Here is a 19,935-nt window from a genome sequence, read left to right as displayed (position 1 = left end):
ATGCTCAGCGTGGAATGTCCACTATTATGATGGGACCTGTGAGCAAAGTTTGCTGGGAAATGTCGTTCTTTGTTCCTCTTGCAGACGGGCTTCCTGACGAGCGTGCGACCGTTTTTAACATCTGTCCCGCGTCTCCGCCTCCGTGACGTTTTAGGGACGTGTCGGCTAGCGATTGGTCGGTTTGGTGGAGGCGCGGTTGGCCTCCTTCGGCTCCCGGGACTCAGCTCGAGCGAGAAGATGGCGTCGCGGGGAACTAACAATGGCTTCCTGTCCAAAGTAAGCGCCTCGTTAAATGTCTGCCGCCTTCCCTGTGATAAGCACCTGCCGGTAAAGGAGACCGTAATCGGGGTGTCACAGCTCCTCCCCCCAACCACCCTTTGCGCTCCCTCTCCCCAGCTCGGCCATTTGTCCGCAGGCCTGGGGCGGCCATGCATTCTTCCCCCAGTTCCAGATGGCTGGTATAATTGGAGAGAGAGAGGAGTGACGGAGCCTGCTCCCTCCGGGGGAGAAGTGGTTGAATTAATGGCTGCGCCTCTAGCAAAAATGGGGAGACTCAGATAACGGCTTTCACCATGTATGTGTGTGGTTACGTATGTGGCCCGGTGTGGGCTCCGACAATCTGTTTTTCTCTTAAACAGACAGACATACTTTGCATTACTTCAGGCTCTACTTTGCTGTTTGCGTTGTGTTTCTTGCGTTCGTCAGTGTTTATTGCCATATGCACAAGTACACGTATGCAAAGTTGCAATGGAAAACTTGCAACAGCATCGCTGGATTTAACGTTGCCGTAGATAGTAAGAGTCATCCATTACAGGAAGTCTCTTCAGTCCATTTGAGTCTGTACTGACCCTCAAGTATCAGACCACTGTCTGCAACCTATACCAGAGGTCAGGATTGAACTCAGTTGGTTACTGCGTGCATGCAAATATTAGATGACAAACTACATATGATGTGCCATCATATTAAAAATTTACTAAATCAAGTTTTGCAAGTATTATAAACCAACTGGTTGTCTGTCATATCCAACAGCGACAGGAAATCTGTTGGGGAGAGTTTTTAAAGTGGAAAAGCCATTGCACACTGGGGTCTTAGTTGCAGTAGATGACTGTGCCTTCTGTGACTTGTCATGCCCATCGCTCTCCATAAAGCATTACATAACTGCTTTTCTGGCTGTTGGATCTTTCCGTTAACCGCCCAGTCTACCTGAGCTGACTTCAGGTACTGGCACAGGCATGTCCTTATCACTGGGATAAGAGGCCTGCTGGCTACCCTCACCTGTATAACCATATAACATATAATTTAGCTTGTCAGAGAAGAAATGGAGAAAGGTAGTTGAAGTGCACAAAATTCTTACAGGACTTGTTTGGGAAGGTCTGCAGAGAATGCATTCTCTGGTTAAAGAGTCTGTGACTAGGGGAGGTGTATTTTGGGACTAAAATGTGATTCTTTAGAAATCTCCACCCTAAAGGAGTTGCAAAGCATCGTTCATCAATTGCATTCACTGAGTATAAAACTGTAGATGGTGGAAATCAGGATTTGGGGATAAGATCGACAACTGATGTTGATACAAGATGTCAGAAAGGGGGGAGGAGAGAGAATATTCAGGATGGCTGGGGTCTTTCATTATCTTGGCTTTTTTTTACCAAGGCAGTGAGGAGTGTAGATAGAGTTAATTGGTTTATCAAACTACATAACAGCTAATTTTCATAGTTTATTAATTGATTCTGTGTTTACATTTTTAGCTGGTTTTAATTATTTTAGTTGAGCTACTGGAAACTGCTTTCTTGTCTGATCTTAAGGAGCCCTAAACTCTTGCGTGTTCCATCTCCCCAATATTTAAACGGTTTCACTACATTTCAGTGTCCTTCATTTTCTGAAGCAATGTTTACACAAATTGAAATGGTGTCAGATCATGGTATCTCATTGCAAGCTGCTCCCTGCAAATCCACTCATTCTGTCTCTACCTTCACTGCGCTCTTATCAGTAGCTTTTACACTTTATTCAGTATTATTGCTTTACCTTAGTTTAGCTCGATGAACTCTAATGATTTGATTTCTATAAACAATATATAAAACAACTTGTTATCTTTACTTCAGCTTCCTTTGTCAAATTCAGTTCAAGTTTATTTTCATGTGATTGCGCATATCTACAATGAAACAACATTTCTGCAGACCAAGGTGCGCCACAAAACGCTCATCACACACTGCACATAAACCAAAATATTACCATAAGTAAGCTAGTAAACATAATTCAAAATGCATGTTGTGTGCAGCACAGGTAAACGGCTCACTGACCTAGTGATGAGAGTGTCAAATATGTTTATTGTTACTAATGCCATTCCAGCTACTTACAATTTTAATTACACTGTAAATTACTAGAACATAGAATGGCACAGTAGAGTCCCTTTGGCCCATGATGCTATGCCAACATTTAACCTACTCTAACCCTTCCTTCCTACGTAGCCCTCCATTTTTCTATCAGCCGTGCATCTACCCAAGTCTCTTAAATGTCCCACATGTATCTGCCTTTACCACCACCCATGCATATACCCATCACACTGTATTTTTTTTTTTAAAAACTACCTCTGACATCCTCCCCTATACTTTTCTCCTATCACCTTAACATTATGCCCCCTCGCTAGTATCAGTGTGAGAAATTGATTTTCATATTGATTGTCATCAAGGAAACAAGAATAATAAAAAGTTACTCATTAAATTGCATCAGAACATGGAAAACAAAGAGTTAAAATAAAGATTCAAATTTGCTCACACTTGCTCTTCACCTATTACTTCTGCCAGGCTCTCCTTTCCCTCCCCCTCATCTTCCCCCTTCCTTACCAATCCTGATGAAGGGTGTCAGCCCAAAATGTTGACTGTTTATTCCTCTCCATTGATGCTGCCTGACCTGCTGAGTTCCTCTAGCATTTTGTGTGTTTTGCTGTCAAATGTGCAGTGTTTAACATTGGTTGCTTGACTGTCTCCTATGCTGGATAAAACAAACCCTTTCATTCCTGGCATTCTTTTCAATGCCAGCTCCTTGGGGCCCAAAACTACTCTAGATATTCTAAATTGTGGTCTGACCAGTGCCTTATAAGTTAACCCATAGGGAATTCTGCACAAGGACTCAGAAGTCCCTTTGCACCTCTGAATTTTGAATTTTCAAAATTTACAAGTCTATAGGTTTTTGGGAGCCCTACTGTTTTGGTGGAAAATCATGTGCAACCAGTGTCTGATGAAAAATGTCTCTATCAGATAGATAGTGTATCTGAACAGCTTTCCTGTGTTGCTGTTGATCCCATGGTACAGTGGTTTGTTTTCATTCATGGCCAGCTTTTAAGCATCAGTATCTCTCAGCTGCTGACTAATAACTTAACTGCTTGGATGCATTGAGAAGCATGGCTGATAGGTATCACTACATCTGCATTCAGGTTCACCATGCCGTGGAGCTGTGAAAGTTTTGGCACTGAATACATTCAAAGCTGCAATAAACAGATTTCTGGAGGTGTCCAGTTTACAAGACTCAAGATTGTTTAAGGTCATTTTCTGTACACCAGTGTAAGGAAGAACAAAATAATTGTTACTCTTTTTGTGCTGCATCGGATCTAAACACAATAAATATAAATACATGAAGTAGCTTATATACATTGAATGTATGTCCTTAAGTGACGGTAGGCACAGGTGTGTCTGTACATAAGGTGAATGATAAAGCAATGGTGTTTGGGGGTTTGGAGGGGTGGGTTAGTGGGTCGAGATGTTGATCAGTCTTACTGCTTGGGGAAAGTAACTGTTTGAGTCTGGTGGTCCCAGTACCCTCCCCAACCCACAATGGGAGTGGGACAAACACCCCTACCCACAATGGGGATCCTTCATGATGTTACTGGACCTTTTCCAACCCCTTTCTATATAGATGAACTTGATGGCAGGTAGGCTGGTGCTGGTTATTTAGCAAAGAAGTGGAGTTGAGGCTATAATCACGTCAGGCATAATCTTACAGAAAAATGATACAAATGTGAGAGATTTTGGCTTGAAAACTTATTTCCCGTGTTCTTAAATTGTTTTGTGTAGATGAATATAAGAGCAGGATAGCTTGTTACTAAAGCAATTTTCAAAGTAGCACATTTAGGATGTGAGATAGATGTTTAAGTTTTTGATCAAACGTTTAAGCATAAATGATTTTCACTGAGCAACTCACTTTGGAATTATTTGAAGCTTCAAGGAATTGACTGAGTGGTTAATTATCTTTCATTGCCATAGTAAGGTGTGGCATTCCCTGTTGAAATTGGTGGATGGAGTCAATGAAAACCTTTAAAATGCAAATGAATATTTTTTGAAAAGCATTGAAGGACTGAACTTTTGAATGGAGAACTTCTTAACAAAATGCTGCTGCCTTGAATGAATGAATGTGAGATTAGCAAATGGTTCCCCAACTCCAGTCTAGAATTTGGGGGCCAGATTGGCCAGTATTTTAGGAGGAATTTGAATCTTTAACCACAGAATTGTGTGGATGCTCAGTCCTAGAGTATCTTCCAGTTACTAGATTTTTGGGCCCTATGGGAAACAAAGGGATGGGAGAGGCAAGTTTTTAAAGAGTGGTGGGTGCCTGGGTTGGTGGTAGAGGCAGATACATTCAGGATTTTTAAAAAGCATTTCTTAGGCACATGAAAGTGAGTAAAATGGAAGGAAATGGATGGTGTAGAGGAGATGCCATTTGATTACGAATTTAATTTGTTCAGCACAATATGGCATACCAAAGGGCCTGTTTCTGTGCTCTACTGTTCTATGAGGGTCATGGGATGGAACAGTGAATTGAAATTAGGTGATCGCCTGTGGTCTTGCAGAATGGCCCAGCAGTTACTGGGGCATCTTTATGTGTTCCTAATGTTTCCTGATTTTGTTCCCCCAGTGGAAGATTGATGACAAACCTATTAAGATTGACAAGTGGGATGGTGCGGCTGTGAAAAATGCCCTGGATGACGCTGCCAAAAAGGTAAACGTTGTGCATGTGGATTTCTTGCAGTTGTTGTCTAGAACTTGTTTAACCTTCGTACCAATAGAAGTCTTGTTTTTAGTGCCTACAATCTGTATATTTTGTCCTATCAATATGTTACCAACTGTACTAAGTAGTTAAACACAACTCATAACCACAAGGATTCGGTAGGTCTCAAAGGCAAGGACTCTGGACACACAGTCTTGGTAGTGAAGGATTTTATTTTCAGAAGGCAAACGTGGGGAAATAGCAACAGAAGCAACATGTACATGTGAAGAACAAAAGGATGATAGGAGTAAAGATAGGACCGATTAGAGATAAAGGTGGGAAGATGTGCCTGGAGACTGTGGAAGTGAGCGAGGTCCTCAATGAATACTTCTCTTCGGTATTCACCACTGAGAGGGAACTTGATGATGGTGAGGACAATATGAGTGAGGTTGATGTTCTGGAGCATGGTGATATTAAGGGAGAGGAGGTGTTAGAGTTGTTAAAATACATTAGGACGGATAAGTCCCCAGGGCCTGACAGAATATTCCCCAGGCTGTTCCACGGGGCAAGGGAAGAGATTGCTGAGCCTCTAGCTAGGATCTTTATGTCCTCGTTGTCCACAGGAATGATACCGGAGGATTGGAGGGAGGCAAATGTTGTCCCCTTGTTCAAAAAAGGTAGTAGGGATATTTTGGGTAATTATAGACCAGTGAGCATTATGTCTGTGGTGGGAAAGCTGTTGAAAAAGATTCTTAGAGATAGAATATATGGGCATTTAGAGAATCATGGTCTGATCAGGGACAGTCAGCATGGCTTTGTGAAGAGCAGATCGTGCCTGAGGGTAGTGCAATGGATGTGATCTACATGGATTTTAGTGAGGCATTTGACAAGGTTCCACAATGTAGGCTTATTCAGAAAGTCAGAAGGCATGGGATCCAGGGAAGTTTGGCCAGGTGGATTCAGAATTGGCTTGCCTGCAGAAGGCAGAGGGTTGTGGTGGAGGGAGTACATTCAGATTGGAGGGTTGTGACTAGTGGTGTGCCACAAGGATCTGTTCTGGGACCTCTACTTTTCATGATTTTTATTAACGACCTGGATGTGGGGGTAGAAGGGTGGGTTGACAAGTTTGCAGACGACACAAAGGTTGGTGGTGTTGTAGATAGTGTAGAGGATTGTCGAAGAATACAGAGAGTCATTGATAGGATGCAGGAGTGGGCTGAGCAGTGGCAGATGAAGTTCAACCCGGAGAAGTGTGAGGTGGTACAGTTTGGAAGGACAAACTCCAAGGCAGAGTACAAAGTAAATGGCAGGATACTTGGTAGTGTGGAGGAGCAGAGGGATCTGGGGGTACATGTCCACAGATCCCTGAAAGTTGCCTCACAGGTAGATAGGGTAGTTAAGAAAGCTTATGGGGTGTTAGCTTTCATAAGTCGAGGGATAGAGTTTAAGAGACATGATGTAATGATGCAGCTCTATAAAACACTGGTTAGGCCACACTTGGAGTACTGTGTCCAGTTCTAGTCGCCTCACTATAGGAAGGATGTGGAAGCATTGAAAAGGGTACAGAGGAGATTTACCAGGATGCTGCCTGGTTTAGAGAGTATGAATTATGATCAGAGATTAAGGGAGCTAGGGCTTTACTCTTTGGAGAGAAGGAGGATGAGAGGAGACATGATAGAGATGTACAAGATATTAAAAGGAATAGACAGAGTGGACAGCCAGCACCTCTTCCCCAGGGCACCACTGCTCAGTACAAGAGGACATGGCTTTAAGTTAAGGGGAGGGAAGTTCAAGGGGGATATTAGAGGAAGGTTTTTCACTCAGAGAGTGGTTGGTGTGTGGAATGCACTGCCTGAGTCAGTGGTGGAGGCAGACACACTAGTGAAGTTTAAGAGACTACTAGACAGGTATATGGAGGAATTTAAGGTGGGGGGGGGGGGTTATATGTGAGGCAGGGTTTGAGGGTCAGCACAACATTGTGGGCTGAAGGGCCTGTAATGTGCTGTATTGTTCTATGTACATGCACACAATTTACAGCAGTCGTGGGAAATGTCTGTAATAAAACACGCACGGACAATTAATAACGAACGTGGCGAAATGCATGGGAACAAAGTACACCTGTGTGCGCGCGCACACACACACTCTCTCTCAACCAAGGGAAAAGTCAATACAATACCCGCCACCCCCTGACTCTGTGCTATTAGGGACAATAATCAACGCTCCCAACCCTATTCAATGCACAGCTCACCAACAATTTCTCCAGCGGCGTTCCATGGTTCTCAGCCTGGAGTGAAGCAGGGTGGTCCCTAGGATATGGCAAAAAAAAGAGTCCAGAACACGTGGCGCCCTTTATAATGCAGGAAGCTGGAGGGTCCAGCCCAGGTAATCACAGAGGGCCAATGGCTTGGTGCCAGCAGAGTAAAGCCGATTACAAAGGCCAATTGCCCAAGGCCAAGTACAAGGCTAATTAAAGGGGCCAATAATTAAGTGTGCATTGATGGGCGAGGAGGGGTTGATATGACAATAAAAGCGAAGAAGAAAAAGCTTGCATGTAAGCTACTCATTGCATTTAGAAAGGCATCTCATTAGACCATGAATGTTAAACATGTCTGAAACATTAACTTGAGATTCATCTACAAATAGAAACATAGAAAATAGGTGCAGGAGTAGGCCATTCGGCCCTTTGAGCCTGCACCACCATTCAGTATGATCATGGCTGATCATCCAACTCAGAATCCTGTACCTGCTTTCTCTCCATACCCCCAATCCCTTTAGCCATAAGGACCATATCTAACTCCCTCTTAAATATAGCCAATGAACTGTCCTCAACTGTCTCCTGTGGTAGAGAATTCCACAGATTCGCCACTCTCTGTGTGAAGAAGTTTTTCCTCATTTCGGTCCTAAAAGGCTTCCCCTTTATCCTTAAACTGTGACCCCTCATTCTGGACTTCCCCGACATCAGGAACAATCTTCCTGCATCTAGCCTGTCCAATCCCTTTAGAATTTTATACGTTTCAATAAGATTCACCCCCCTCAATCTTCTAAATTCCAGTGAGTATAAGCCCAGTCGATCTAGTCTTTCTTCATATGAAAGTCCTGCCATCCCAGGAATCAATCTGGTGAACCTTCTTTGTACTCCCTTTATGGCAAGAATGTCTTTCCTCAGATTAGGGGACCAAAACTTGACACAATACTCCAGATGTGGTCTCACCAAGGCCTTGTACAACTGCAGTAGAACCTCCCGAGGGGCCTCCGTTGGTTGGGAGCGACCATGGATGTTCTGCCCTAGCTGTCTACATGATGCACAAGGCCAGAGCAGTACCATATTTACAGTAAATATGAAGAAACATATTAGAATCAATGAAAGACTGCACATGCAGGACTGAGTAAACTCCCCCTCTGCACGCAGTTGTTGAATCAAAAGGAATGGCAGAGACCAGTTTGGCATAGCAAGCTTCCCAGGAGTTGCCAGTCAATGTTGAACACAAGGTAGGATTGCCTTAGGAGCTCCAGCTCCAGATTTTTCCTCAGGGTATACACCTGAAGCCTTCCCCATGAGTTGGTATCGCTGCATAGGCAGCGAAGGTTTGAAATCCAAGTTTTCCTTCTTGGTGAGCTGCCAACCATGGCTGACGTGCCCCATTTTCCCAAAGCGACTGGTTTTAAGGTGCCAGTAACTCACCTTTGCCCCTTCTCCTGTTGTTAGAAACGGTTCTGCTGGGTTTCGTAGCTAAGCCATACAGGAGTTGTATTTGTTGTCAGAGGCTATTTGAGACACATACCACTGGGAACATTAATAGGTAGTGGGGGCTTATCCCCCATTACCACCCATGGCTATGACAGTCTTCAGGAACCAAACACATCCTGTCTTTGAGTGTTGGATTTGTTTCTTTAACAATTTCATTTACTTGTATATAATTCACACGTTTTGTTCATATTTTTGTCTTAGGTTCTTCTGGAAAAGTATGGATATGAGGAGAATTATGGTCTCATAGATGGTCGGCTTCTCATATGCACGATCTCCTGCCTCTTTGCAATAGTTGCCCTGATCTGGGACTATTTGCACCCTTTTCCAGAGTCAAAGAATGTACTTGCAGGCTGTGTTCTTTCATATCCTTTGTCTGGAAGTAATCTACCGCTTGTAGTACTGAGGGATTGCCAGGATTTTTGGATGTGACTAAAGTACTTATTGGATGCACCTTCTAAAATACTTGTTAAAGTGCAGTCACTAATGTAATGAGGTTAGATATGGCACGGGCAGCTGTGGAGGCCAAGTCATCGGGGATGTATCAAAGTATGTATACTTTATTCAACTTTGAGGTTCGTCGCTTTACAGGCAGCCACTAAACAACGAACCCCAATAGAATCCATTAGAATGTCAAACACCCAATGTGCAGGAAAAAAACAAATCATGCAGACAATAAAAGTAAGCAAATAACATTCAGGACTGAAGGTCATGAAAGTGAGTCGGCAATCTCTGCAGCTGGTTCAGGAGGCTGGTAGTTGCAGGCTACAGCCTCAGTTCAGTGCAGAGACGAATAAACATTGCAGAGCAGCGAGGTGAACGGACCTGTTCCTTGCTCTCAAACCGTGACCTGGGCCCTGCTGCTTTGATTTGGCTTGGCACTTAAATCAATCATACCTTGGGCCTTTCCTCGCTCTCAGCCAGATCAAAGTTGATCAAAGGTTACAGGGCTAAGCCAGGAGAATGGACCATAATCATGAAGTTCAGCCATTTTGAGAAGGGAGAGTGAATGTAAATAGGAGCATACATACTCTCAGTGGTCACTTAATTAGGTACAGGAGTGGAACTCAGACTGGTCGTTTGCTCCTGTAGCCCAACGACTTCAATGTTTGACGTGTGAGTTCAGAGATGTTCTTCGGCACGCCACTGCTATAATGTGTGGTTATTTGAGTTTACTGTTGCCTTGTCAGCTCGAACCGGTCGGTCCATTCTCCTTTGACCTCTCATTAATAAGGCATTTTCGCCCACAGAACTGCTGCTCACTGGATGCTTTTCATTTTTCACACTATTCTCCGTAAGCTGTTGTGCACAAAAATCTTAGGAGAGCAGCAGTTTCTGAGATACTCAAACCACCCCGTCCAGCACCAACTATCGTTCCATGTCAGTCTATTAGTTCACGTTTTTTTGACCATGAATGCTTGCTTTTATGCAATGAGTTGCTGCTACGTGATTGACTGATTAGATATTTGCATTACAAGCAGGTGTGCCTAATAAAGTCTCCACTGAGTGTTATTGTTATCACTCCAATTATTACTGTTTGTCAGTAATGTGGTTGATTTGATTTTGGCTTCATTTCCATTCTCCTTTTTAATAATCCTCGATTCCCTTACAGAACAAACATATCTATTTTGGCTTTGAATGTTCTAAATTATTCAGCCTCCACACCTTACTGATGAGAATTCCAAAGATTCACAATTTTTTTTTAAAAATTCTTCCTTATGTTTGCTTTAAATAGACAATCCCTAATTTATATACAGTACCCAGAAGTTTTTGATTTTCTCTGTGTAAAGATTAAACATTTTTTGTGCATCATTTTTGTCAAACCCCCCTCATCATTGCTTTTTGATTGCTATTATTTTATTTATTTTAATATTTAGTCTGATCACTAGTTTTCAGCAAACTCCCAGTTTTGAATTATCATTTAGCGTTATTCCCTTTAATAAGGCAAGTGGCTTTTTAGACTTCCTTGCAAAAGGGCTTAGAGTTTCAAAATAGGGAAGTGTTGTTACAATTGTATAGGGTGTGGGTGAGGCCTCACCCCGAGAATACTGCTTGCAGTTTTTGTCCCCTGTACTTAGAAAGATTAGAGGCAGTACAAGGGAGATTCACCAGGGTAATTGCTGGGATGACAGGGTTGTCCTGCGGAAAGAGTTCGCGTCAGAATCAGATTTAATATCACTGACAAATGTCTTGAAATTTGTTGTTTTGCAGCTGCAGTACATTACAATACACAACAATAAAAACTTGTAGATTACAATAAGAGATATGTATAAAACAAACTTAATAAGTAATGTGAAATGAGAGGGTAAAAATCCTGAAGTGTTCATCAAAACTGAGGTAGAGTTCAAGGTTTTGTGACTAAGGAGTTTGGCAGCTCACTGCAGAGCTTTCTGACAGGCAGATGGAAAAAGTAGCACAGAAACAGCTTGCAGAGGGCCTGGCCAGAATCAAGCAAAGCCAACCACCTGGAAAGTACAAAGTATGGTGCTACCAGTTCACACTGTTTCAAAGGGTGATGTGGCCTCTGAAAATGTGTATAATTCCCTCAGTAGGATGGATGGGATAGCCGACTCGTACATCAGGAAATGGCTGGGGCAGCCTTGCTATATCTCAGACACTGGCCTCTTCAGGAAAAATGTTGCAGCTGCCACTGAGATCCACCAGCCTGGGGTACAAGCAGGAGAAAATCCAATTGGTCGTTGAGCTTAGGGACTCAACCAATCCGCTGGTGAGGAGTGCCAATGCCTCAGTCCATACCAGCTGTAAATGGGGGAGCTCAAGCTGATTAGACCAGGCCATCAGCAGGCTGCAGCACCAAGAGGTTGTCGGCAGTGTCCAGGGTGGACGGATGTGTAGGACTTGGCTGGGGGAAGGCAGCTTGTTTCTGGTCAAAGGCCTCAAAGAAGAGAGAGAAAAGCCATGGGACTGGAGAAGATACCAATGGCAGCAGGATCACTACAGGGTGATGGCAATGGCACAGGGCCACCAGGAAAAATGGTCAACATGGGAGGGCACCGTCATTGGGTTATTCAGCTAGTCTGACCTGTGGAAGGTCTTACAAGCCAGATGTCTTCCTCATCACTGCGACCTAAGATACTTTACCCTGCCCCCAAAACCTTCACCAAGAGCTCATCAATGAGAATAACTGCCCCCCCTGTGTAATACCACCAATGGCAACCTCCAGCACATCCTGGCAGTGTGCAAGATGGCCTGTCCCAAGGGCACTAAAGGCCCTAAAGAAGCTGACTGAGATCCTAGAGACCTGCAGGCGGGATGTGAGAAACAGCCTTTCCCTGCAGGATAACAACTCATCTCATTTGATAAGGCAGGTAAGAGCACTGAATGCACCTGCCCAAGATCTCCTTCAAGACTTCTCTCCACGTGCAAGGAGTGGAACCTATGGGCCTATCTCGACAGACAATTGCAGTTCCCCACGGAAATCACCACCACATCTTTCCACCCAGACTGGTCTACCAGGACAGTCCTAATTGAGTTAATGGGAGGAAGGAATGGAGGCTGCCCATGAGCGGAAAAAGCTGAAGTACTCAGACCTGGCAGCTGAGTGTAAGGAAGCTAGCTGGAGGACCATCATCTACCCAGTGGAGGTAGGATGCTGGGGCTTTGGCGCATCGACAACAAGGTTACTCCATGATACGGCAGTGACTGGAGCGAAGCTCAGGAGTGCCACCAGAGAGCTGGCTGAAGAGGCAGAGAAAAAAAAACTTTATCTGTGGCTGAGGAGGAAGGACAGACATTGGTGGACCGACTAACCCTATTGAAAGCTGCGGGGGGTGTCAGGGAGACCCCACTGCTCCGCCACCAGGAGATGTACCAGGGCTAAGGGAGCAAAACATTAATGAATGGTGGTCCCTGGCTGATGACTGCATCTAAGCTAAGGATACAGTTGGAGGTGCGGCAGGCAGCAATGCCAAGCAGGAAACATCTTCCTGTAAATCTCATTGGGCCTGTATTTCTTGAATTACTTCCAAAGTGAACTAATTCAAACGTAAGAAGGCCTAACAAGGTAATGTTGAGTTGTCTTCATTAGCAGAAGGGTCAAAAGCAAAGTGTGGGTCATTTACAGTTAATGTACAGAGACATTTCATATGTCAAAGGGTTGAGAATGTCTGGAATTCTATGCCCCATTGGGTGATAGAAGCTGGATTATTAGAAGGATTTAATCTGGACGTGGATTAATATTTGATGATTGAGGAACATAGAGAAATGGCACAGAAGAGAAGCTGGGGCTACCATAGATCAGCCATGGTCATATGGGGCACTTTTGAAGGGTCTGATGGCATGCCCTTACTCCTATTTCCGTATATTCATGATGCCAGAGAAAAGAATACTCACTAGTCATAAAGAAGAGATTCTGCAGATAAATTAGAAGTGCACAGCAACACACACAAAATTCTGGAGGAATTTAGTAGGCCAGACAGCATATATGGAAATTAATTAACAGTTGACATTTCAGGCTGAGACCCTTCATCAGGACACCTATTGAAGGGTCTCAGCCCGAAACATTGACTGTCCATCCCTTTCCATACACGCTGCCTGACCTGAGCTCCTCCAGCATTTTGTGTGTGATACTAGCCAACCACTTTTATATTGCATTGTAATTATCTTGTTTTTTCCAAGGCTTATGAATCTGAATTAGCCTCTAGTGGAGTTTATTAATTCAATTGTATTTTAATACACAAAGCTCATCTTTCAAGTTTCATTCTCCATGGAATTTGTACTCTATGGAACTACATTCTCTGCAAGACTCCTGTGCTGTTACCAGCCAAAGTTTCAGTCATTGAGTCATACAGCATAGAAACAGGCCTTTCGGCCAATCTAATCCATGACAAACTATTAATCTGCCTAGTCCCATTGACCTGTACTGGGACCATACACCTATCCATGTACCTATCCAAATTTCTGATGAATGTTGAAATCGAACCTGCATCCACCAGTTCGGCTGCCAGCTTGTTCTACACTCTCACCCCCTCTGAGTGAAGAAGTTCCTCTCATATTACCCTTAAACATTTTACCTTTCACCCTTAGCCCATGCCTTACAGTTTAGTGGAATAAGCCTGCTTGCATTTACCCTATCTATTCCCCTCAATTTTGTATACCTCTATCAAATCTCCCCTCAATCTCCTATGCTTTCTGAATAACTGAGGTCCTTAAGTCCTGGAAACATCCTTCAGAGTGGAGGGGGTTGTTTAAAAACCTGGTATTAGTTGGAAGTCTAGAGAATATTGATTGAGTTTGCCTATTTGCTGAGCTTTCTGGATGGATTAGTTGGGTTAAATGAACTAGTAGTAGTATTGGACCTGCAAGGATCATGAATAGAGCAATCAAAATGACAGAGGGAAAGGTGTAGAATAAATGATGATGTGTGTGCATTCTGGAGATTTCTTTAACATTGCTGTACCTATTTTGTTATGATGGGGATTCTCACTTTTTATACTTCCTACAAAGAAAGAAGCATATTTTTAATTGCAATACAGAAAGACCCTGCTGGTTTGGATCCAGGTGACATCTGGCAGCTGTCATCATCTCTGCGGAGGTATTGAATTTTAATCTCTCTCTAAACCATGCATTGCTCATTTTACTTGGTTATTTTCATTTAAGAACATAGTTAAACAGTACATAAACAGACCCTTCAGTCCAACACAGAACACTACAGTACAGAAACAGACCCTTCTCCAACACAACATTACAGTACATAAACACCATTCTCCAACACAGAACACTACAGTATATAAACAGGCTCTTCACATTTCAAAGTAAAGTTCAATGTAAATTTATTGTCAAAGTACATGTATGTCACCATGTACAATCCTGAGGTTCATTTTCTTTTGGGCATTCAGAGGAAATACAAAGAAATACAATAGAATCATAGAAACATAGAAAACCTACAGCACAGTACTTGCCCTTCAACCCACAAAGTCGTGCTGAACATGTCCCTACCTTAGAAATTACTAGGTTTACCTATAGCCCTCTACTAAGCTCCATGTACCTATCTAAAAGTCTCTTAAAAGACCCTATTGTATTCACCTCCACCACAGTTGCCAGCAGCCCATTCTGTGCACTCACCACTCTCTGAGTAAAAAAACTTACCCCTGACATCTCCTCTGTACCTATTCCCCAGCACTTTAAACCTGTGTCCTCTTGTGGCAACCATTTCAGCCCTGGGAAAAAGCCTCTGACTATCCACACAATCAATGCCTCTCATCGTCTCATACAACTCTATCAGGTAACCTCTCATCCTCCGTCGTTCCAAGGAGAAAAGGCCGAGTTCACTCAACCCATTCTCATAAGGCATGCTCCCCAATCCAGGCAACATCCTTGTAAATCTGCTCTGCACCCTTTCTATGGCTTCCACATCCTTCCTGTAAGGTGACCAGAACTGAGCACAGTACTCCAAGTGGGATCAGAGCAGGGTCCTATATAGCTGCAACATTACCTCTCGGCTCCTAAATTCAATTCCACGGTTGATGAAGGCCAATACACCGTACACCTTCTTAACCACAGAGTCAACCTGCACAGCTGCTTTGAGCGTCCTATGGACTCAGACCCCAAGATCCCTCTGATCCTCCACACTGCCAAGAGTCTTGCCATTAATACTATATTCTACCGTCATATTTGACCTACCATATTGAACCACTTCACACTTATCTGGGTTGAACTCCATCTGCCACTTCTCAGCCCAGTTTTGCATCCTATCAATGCCCCGCAGTTACCTTTGACAGCCCCCCACACTATCCACAACACCTCCAACCTTTGTGTCATCAGCAAACTTAGTAACCCATCCCTCCACTTCCTCATCCAAGTCATTTATAAAAATCACGAAGAGTAAGGGTCCTAGAACAGATCCCTGAGGCACACCACTGGTGACCGACCTCCATACAGAATATGACCCGTGTACAACCACTCTTTGCCTTCTGTGGGCAAGCCAGTTCTGGATCCACAAAGCAATGTCCCTTTGGATCCCATGCCTCCTTACTTTCTCAATAAGTCTTGCATGGGGTACCTTATCAAATGCCTTGCTGAAATCCATATACACTCCATCTACTGCTCTTCCTTCATCAATGTATTTAGTTGCATCCTCAAAAAATTCAGTCAGGCTCATAAGGCACAACCTGACTTGACAAAGCCATGCTGACTTTTCCTAATATTATACCTCTACAAATGTTTATAAATCCTGCCTCTCAGCATCTTCTCCATCAACTTGCCAACCACTGAGGTAAGACTCACTGGTGTATAATTTCCTGGGCTATCTCTACTCCCTTTTTTGAATAAAGGAAGAATGTCCGCAACCCTCCAGTCCTCCGGAACCTCTCCCGTCCTCATTGATGATGCAAAGATCATTGCCAGAGGCTCAGCAATCTCCTCCCTCACCTCCCAGAGTAGCCTGGGGTACATCTCATCCGGTTCCAACGACTTATCCAATGTTTTCCAAAAGCACCAGCACATCCTCTTTCTTAATATCTACATGCTCAAGCTTTTCAGTCTACTGCAAGTTATCACTGCAATCACTAAGATCCTTTTCCATAGTGAATACTGAAGGAAAGTACTCATTAAGTACCTCTGCTATTTCCTCTGGTTCCATACACACTTTCCCACTGTCACATTTGATAGGTTCTATTCTTTCATGTCTATTCTCTTGCTCGTCACATACTTGTAGAATGCCTTGGGGTTTTCCTTAATCCTGCCTGCCAAGGCCTTCTCATGGCCCCTTCCGGCTCTCCTAATTTCCTTCTTAAACGCCTTCCTATTAGCCTTATAATCTTCTAGATCTCTAACATTACCTATCTCTCTGAACCTTTTGTAAGTTTTTCTTCTCTTCATGGTTCCTGTACCCTACCATAACTTCCCTGTCTCTTTGGAACATACCTATGCAGAACTCCACACAAATATTGCCTGAATATTTGCCACATTTCTTCCATACTTTTCCCTGAGAACATCTCTTTCCAATTTAAGCTTCCAGTTTCCTGCCTGATAATTCTCTTACTCCAATTAAACACTTTTCTAACTTGTCTGTTCCTCTCTCCAGTGCTATTGTAAAGGAGATAGAATTATGATCACTATCTCCAAAATGCACTCCCACTGAGAGATCTGACACTTGAGCAGATTCATTTCCCAATACCAAATCAAGTACAGCCTCTCCTCTTGTAGGCTTATCTACATATCGTGTCAAGAAATCTTCCTGAACACACCTAACAAACTCCACCCCATCTAAACCCCTTGCTCTAGTGATATGCCAATTGACATTTGGGAAATCAAAATCTCCCATCACAACAACTTTGTTTTAATGACACCTTTCCAGAATCTGTTCCCCTATCTGCTCCTTGATATCCCTGTTACTATTGGGGGGGGGCCTATATATTTTAAAAAAAACACCCAGTTAAAACACCCCTTCCTGTTCCTAACCTCCACCCACAGAGACTCCACAGATAAGAAACATTTTATTCAAATTTGTAGTTAAGAGTTAACCAGTTATCTCCTATACCAAAGAACTTTCCAGAATCGTGCAGGAATTGTAACCACGAGGGAACACATTGAACAATTGTATATACAGTCTGTTACTTTAAATAGTTAGTTATATTGGTAGTTATATAAAGTACAGGCAGATAATTAATTGTTAAACTGCTCAGGTAACAATTATAAAGTCTAATCCAACAGCACTGACTTTCTGATGATAATCTCCAGGTTTGATGACCAGTATACATTAAAGATGACATTCACTGATGGCCGAACCAACCAGGAGCGGGAGAGGGAATTTACCAAGTCCCTTGAGTACTTCTTCGATGAATCTGGAACCTTGGTAATGGATATGTTTGAGCCCGAAGTGTCAAAGCTACATGATTCATTAGGGAAGAAGAAGAAGATGAAATAAGAATCTGTGTGTTTTGCATTCTGTTGTATTGCTGGGATTGTGCTTTAAAAAAAGGAGGAAAAAAAAACTTACTAATTTTGTTGTGATTGTGCCCTGTTCACTGCTGGCTGCTTCCACAGGCTTGCTTGTATTTCCCAAATACATTCAGCAGCAGCGTATGTTTGTACAAGACCTTTAACAGAGTAAAATGGCTGAGGGCAGTTTGAGGGAGGGTTAAATACAGCACCGAGATTACAAATGGTCTCTGCTGGATTCTGATGTTTTTAATCCAAGGTTCTTTCACAAGTCAGCAAAGAGGCACACAACTTATTGTATTATTTGAAAGAAATTTAGAAATGGTCAGTGACATGTCTAGTAAGGGAAGGGAGAGAAGAAGCAAAGATGATGGTGCTGTGTGTTCAGCTCTTTTTTATACTCATAGCTAAGAAACATTCCAATTAAATTTGTAGATAAGAGTTAACCAATCAGATAGCCCCTATTCAAATAATGTGATACCAAGAAGCTTCCAGAATCACACAAGAGTAATCACAACAGGACAATTGCATATACATACTGTGGCCATTAGGAAGCCTTTGCATGTGTATAAATAGTTATAAAAGTACAAGCAGGATTCATTCAAAATCAATTTACATTTATTATTAAAGTACTGTATACATGTAGTGTACAACCCTGAGACAGCCAGAAGACAAAGAAACATCATGGAACTGTTCAAAGAAAAACATCAATCCTCCCACTCCACCACCATTGTTCATTTCCATAGATGCTGAGTTCCTCCAGCGTTTGTGTGTTGTGCTAGGTGGTGAAGTGAAGATGTAATTCTGAGGTTGATAATGAATGAACCAATCACCTTTTTAAAGGAAAAAAAAATAATTCCCTGCCTGCGCAACACCTTGACAATATGTCTTTCCTTCAGTTCTGCACTTCCAAAAATGTGCTTCCAGAGTTAGACCATTAAACACAGGAGCAGAATTAGGCCATTTGATCCATCATGTCTTCTCCACTTCTCCGCATCATGGCTGATTTATTATGACTCCCAACCCCATTCCCTCCACTTTAAATATATCCAATGACTTGGCCTCCACAGCTGTCTGTGGCAATGAATTCCACAGATTCACCACCTTCGAGCTAAAATTCCTCCTTATCGCTGGTTTGAGTGTCTCTTTACTCTGAGGCCAAGCCCTTTGGTCTTAGACTTTCTCACTCCCCCCCCCCCCCCCCATGGGAAATACCATCTGCATGTCCACTGTATCTAGGCCTTTCAATATTTCAATAGGTTTCAATGAGATTCCCCCTCATTTTTAACTCCAGCAAGTACAGGCCCAGAGCCATCAAATGATCCTCATATGTTAAACCTCATTCCAGGGATAATTTTCGTGAATATTTTCTGGACCATTTCCAATGCCAGCAGATTTTTTTCTTTGATGATTCTCCAAGTGCCATCAGACCAATGCCTTAAAAAGCCTTGGCATTATACCCTTGCTTTTATATTCTAGAAGTGGGGTTGTGTAGTAATTCTGAGATTGAAGAGGAATGGGTCTACATTTTAAAAACTGTTTTCCTCTGGCAATGCAGAGCTTTGTCAATCTGACTCAGTTCTGCACTGGCAGAAGTGTGGTGCTTCTTGAGTTGGAATTTTCAGAATTTAGTTCCTGTTTCCCCCCCCCCCAGCTTTGCTTTCCTCACCTTTAAGTCCATCGAGATGTGGCAATGAATGGGCTGCACTCTTGGGGGGAAATCCTCTGTTATTTACAGAGCCATATCCTTTGCATTCTCTGAATAAATAAATAAGCATGTATATTGCACCATTCACAAGCTTGCAAATTGCCAGGGAATCCTACTACCAAAAAGAGTTCATTTTTGAAATACAATAATTAAAGAGATTAGCACTATTTACATGCACTTAAGATATACAGTGAAATGCGTCATTTTTTTATCAACTATCAACATAGCTCAAGGATGTGCTCGGGCCAGTTCATAGTGTTACCATGCTTCTGGCACCAATGTAACATGCCCACAACTAATTTACCCTATCCTGTACTTTTCTGGACCGTGGGAAGAAACTGGAACTGCCACAAGACACACTCGCAGTCATGGAAAGAACATACAAATTCCTTGCAGACAGCAGCAGGAATTGGACCCAGATTGCTGGCACTGTAAAGCATTGCACTAACTTCTATGCTACTGCTTGCTACCATGACAATTTCTGGCCAGTGAAGTCCTGCAAATAGTACTGTGCTCATTGCAGTGTGCTGAAAGATCTTGGTTCTACAAGTGCAGTAAGTAAGGCTTTAGTTTTTAAGTATCTCATCTTAAAAACAAAATATGTCAA

The 19,935-nt window shown here is 42.9% G+C and overlaps 1 protein-coding gene across 1 annotated transcript; it reads left to right on the top strand.

The window, feature by feature from the left end:
- The first annotated feature begins 142 nt into the window (after positions 1 to 142).
- On the top strand, positions 143 to 19,510 carry spcs2 (signal peptidase complex subunit 2). Its single transcript, XM_073044371.1, has 5 exons — positions 143 to 276; positions 4,903 to 4,986; positions 8,924 to 9,084; positions 14,139 to 14,273; positions 17,420 to 19,510. Exons 1-5 carry the CDS (start codon positions 238 to 240, stop codon positions 17,604 to 17,606), a joined length of 606 nt encoding a protein of 201 aa, XP_072900472.1. The 5' UTR covers positions 143 to 237; the 3' UTR covers positions 17,607 to 19,510.
- The last annotated feature ends 425 nt before the right edge of the window (positions 19,511 to 19,935 follow it).

The sequence above is a fragment of the Hemitrygon akajei genome, chromosome 4, assembly GCF_048418815.1.
Source record: "Hemitrygon akajei chromosome 4, sHemAka1.3, whole genome shotgun sequence".
In the NCBI taxonomy this organism is placed as follows: domain Eukaryota; kingdom Metazoa; phylum Chordata; class Chondrichthyes; order Myliobatiformes; family Dasyatidae; genus Hemitrygon; species Hemitrygon akajei.
This window is presented reverse-complemented; position numbering and strand designations above follow the sequence as displayed.

What these genes read in the sequence shown, in the direction of transcription:
- spcs2 (XM_073044371.1), top strand. Translation starts at nt 238, where the DNA reads ATGGCGTCGCGGGGAACTAACAATGGCTTCCTGTCCAAA. An exon ending in CTTGCAGGCTGTGTTCTTTC is followed by an intron (nt 9,085 to 14,138) that starts ATATCCTTTGTC and finishes ACATTGCTGTAC; the next exon opens with CTATTTTGTTATGATGGGGA. An exon ending in CTGTCATCATCTCTGCGGAG is followed by an intron (nt 14,274 to 17,419) that starts GTATTGAATTTT and finishes GATAATCTCCAG; the next exon opens with GTTTGATGACCAGTATACAT.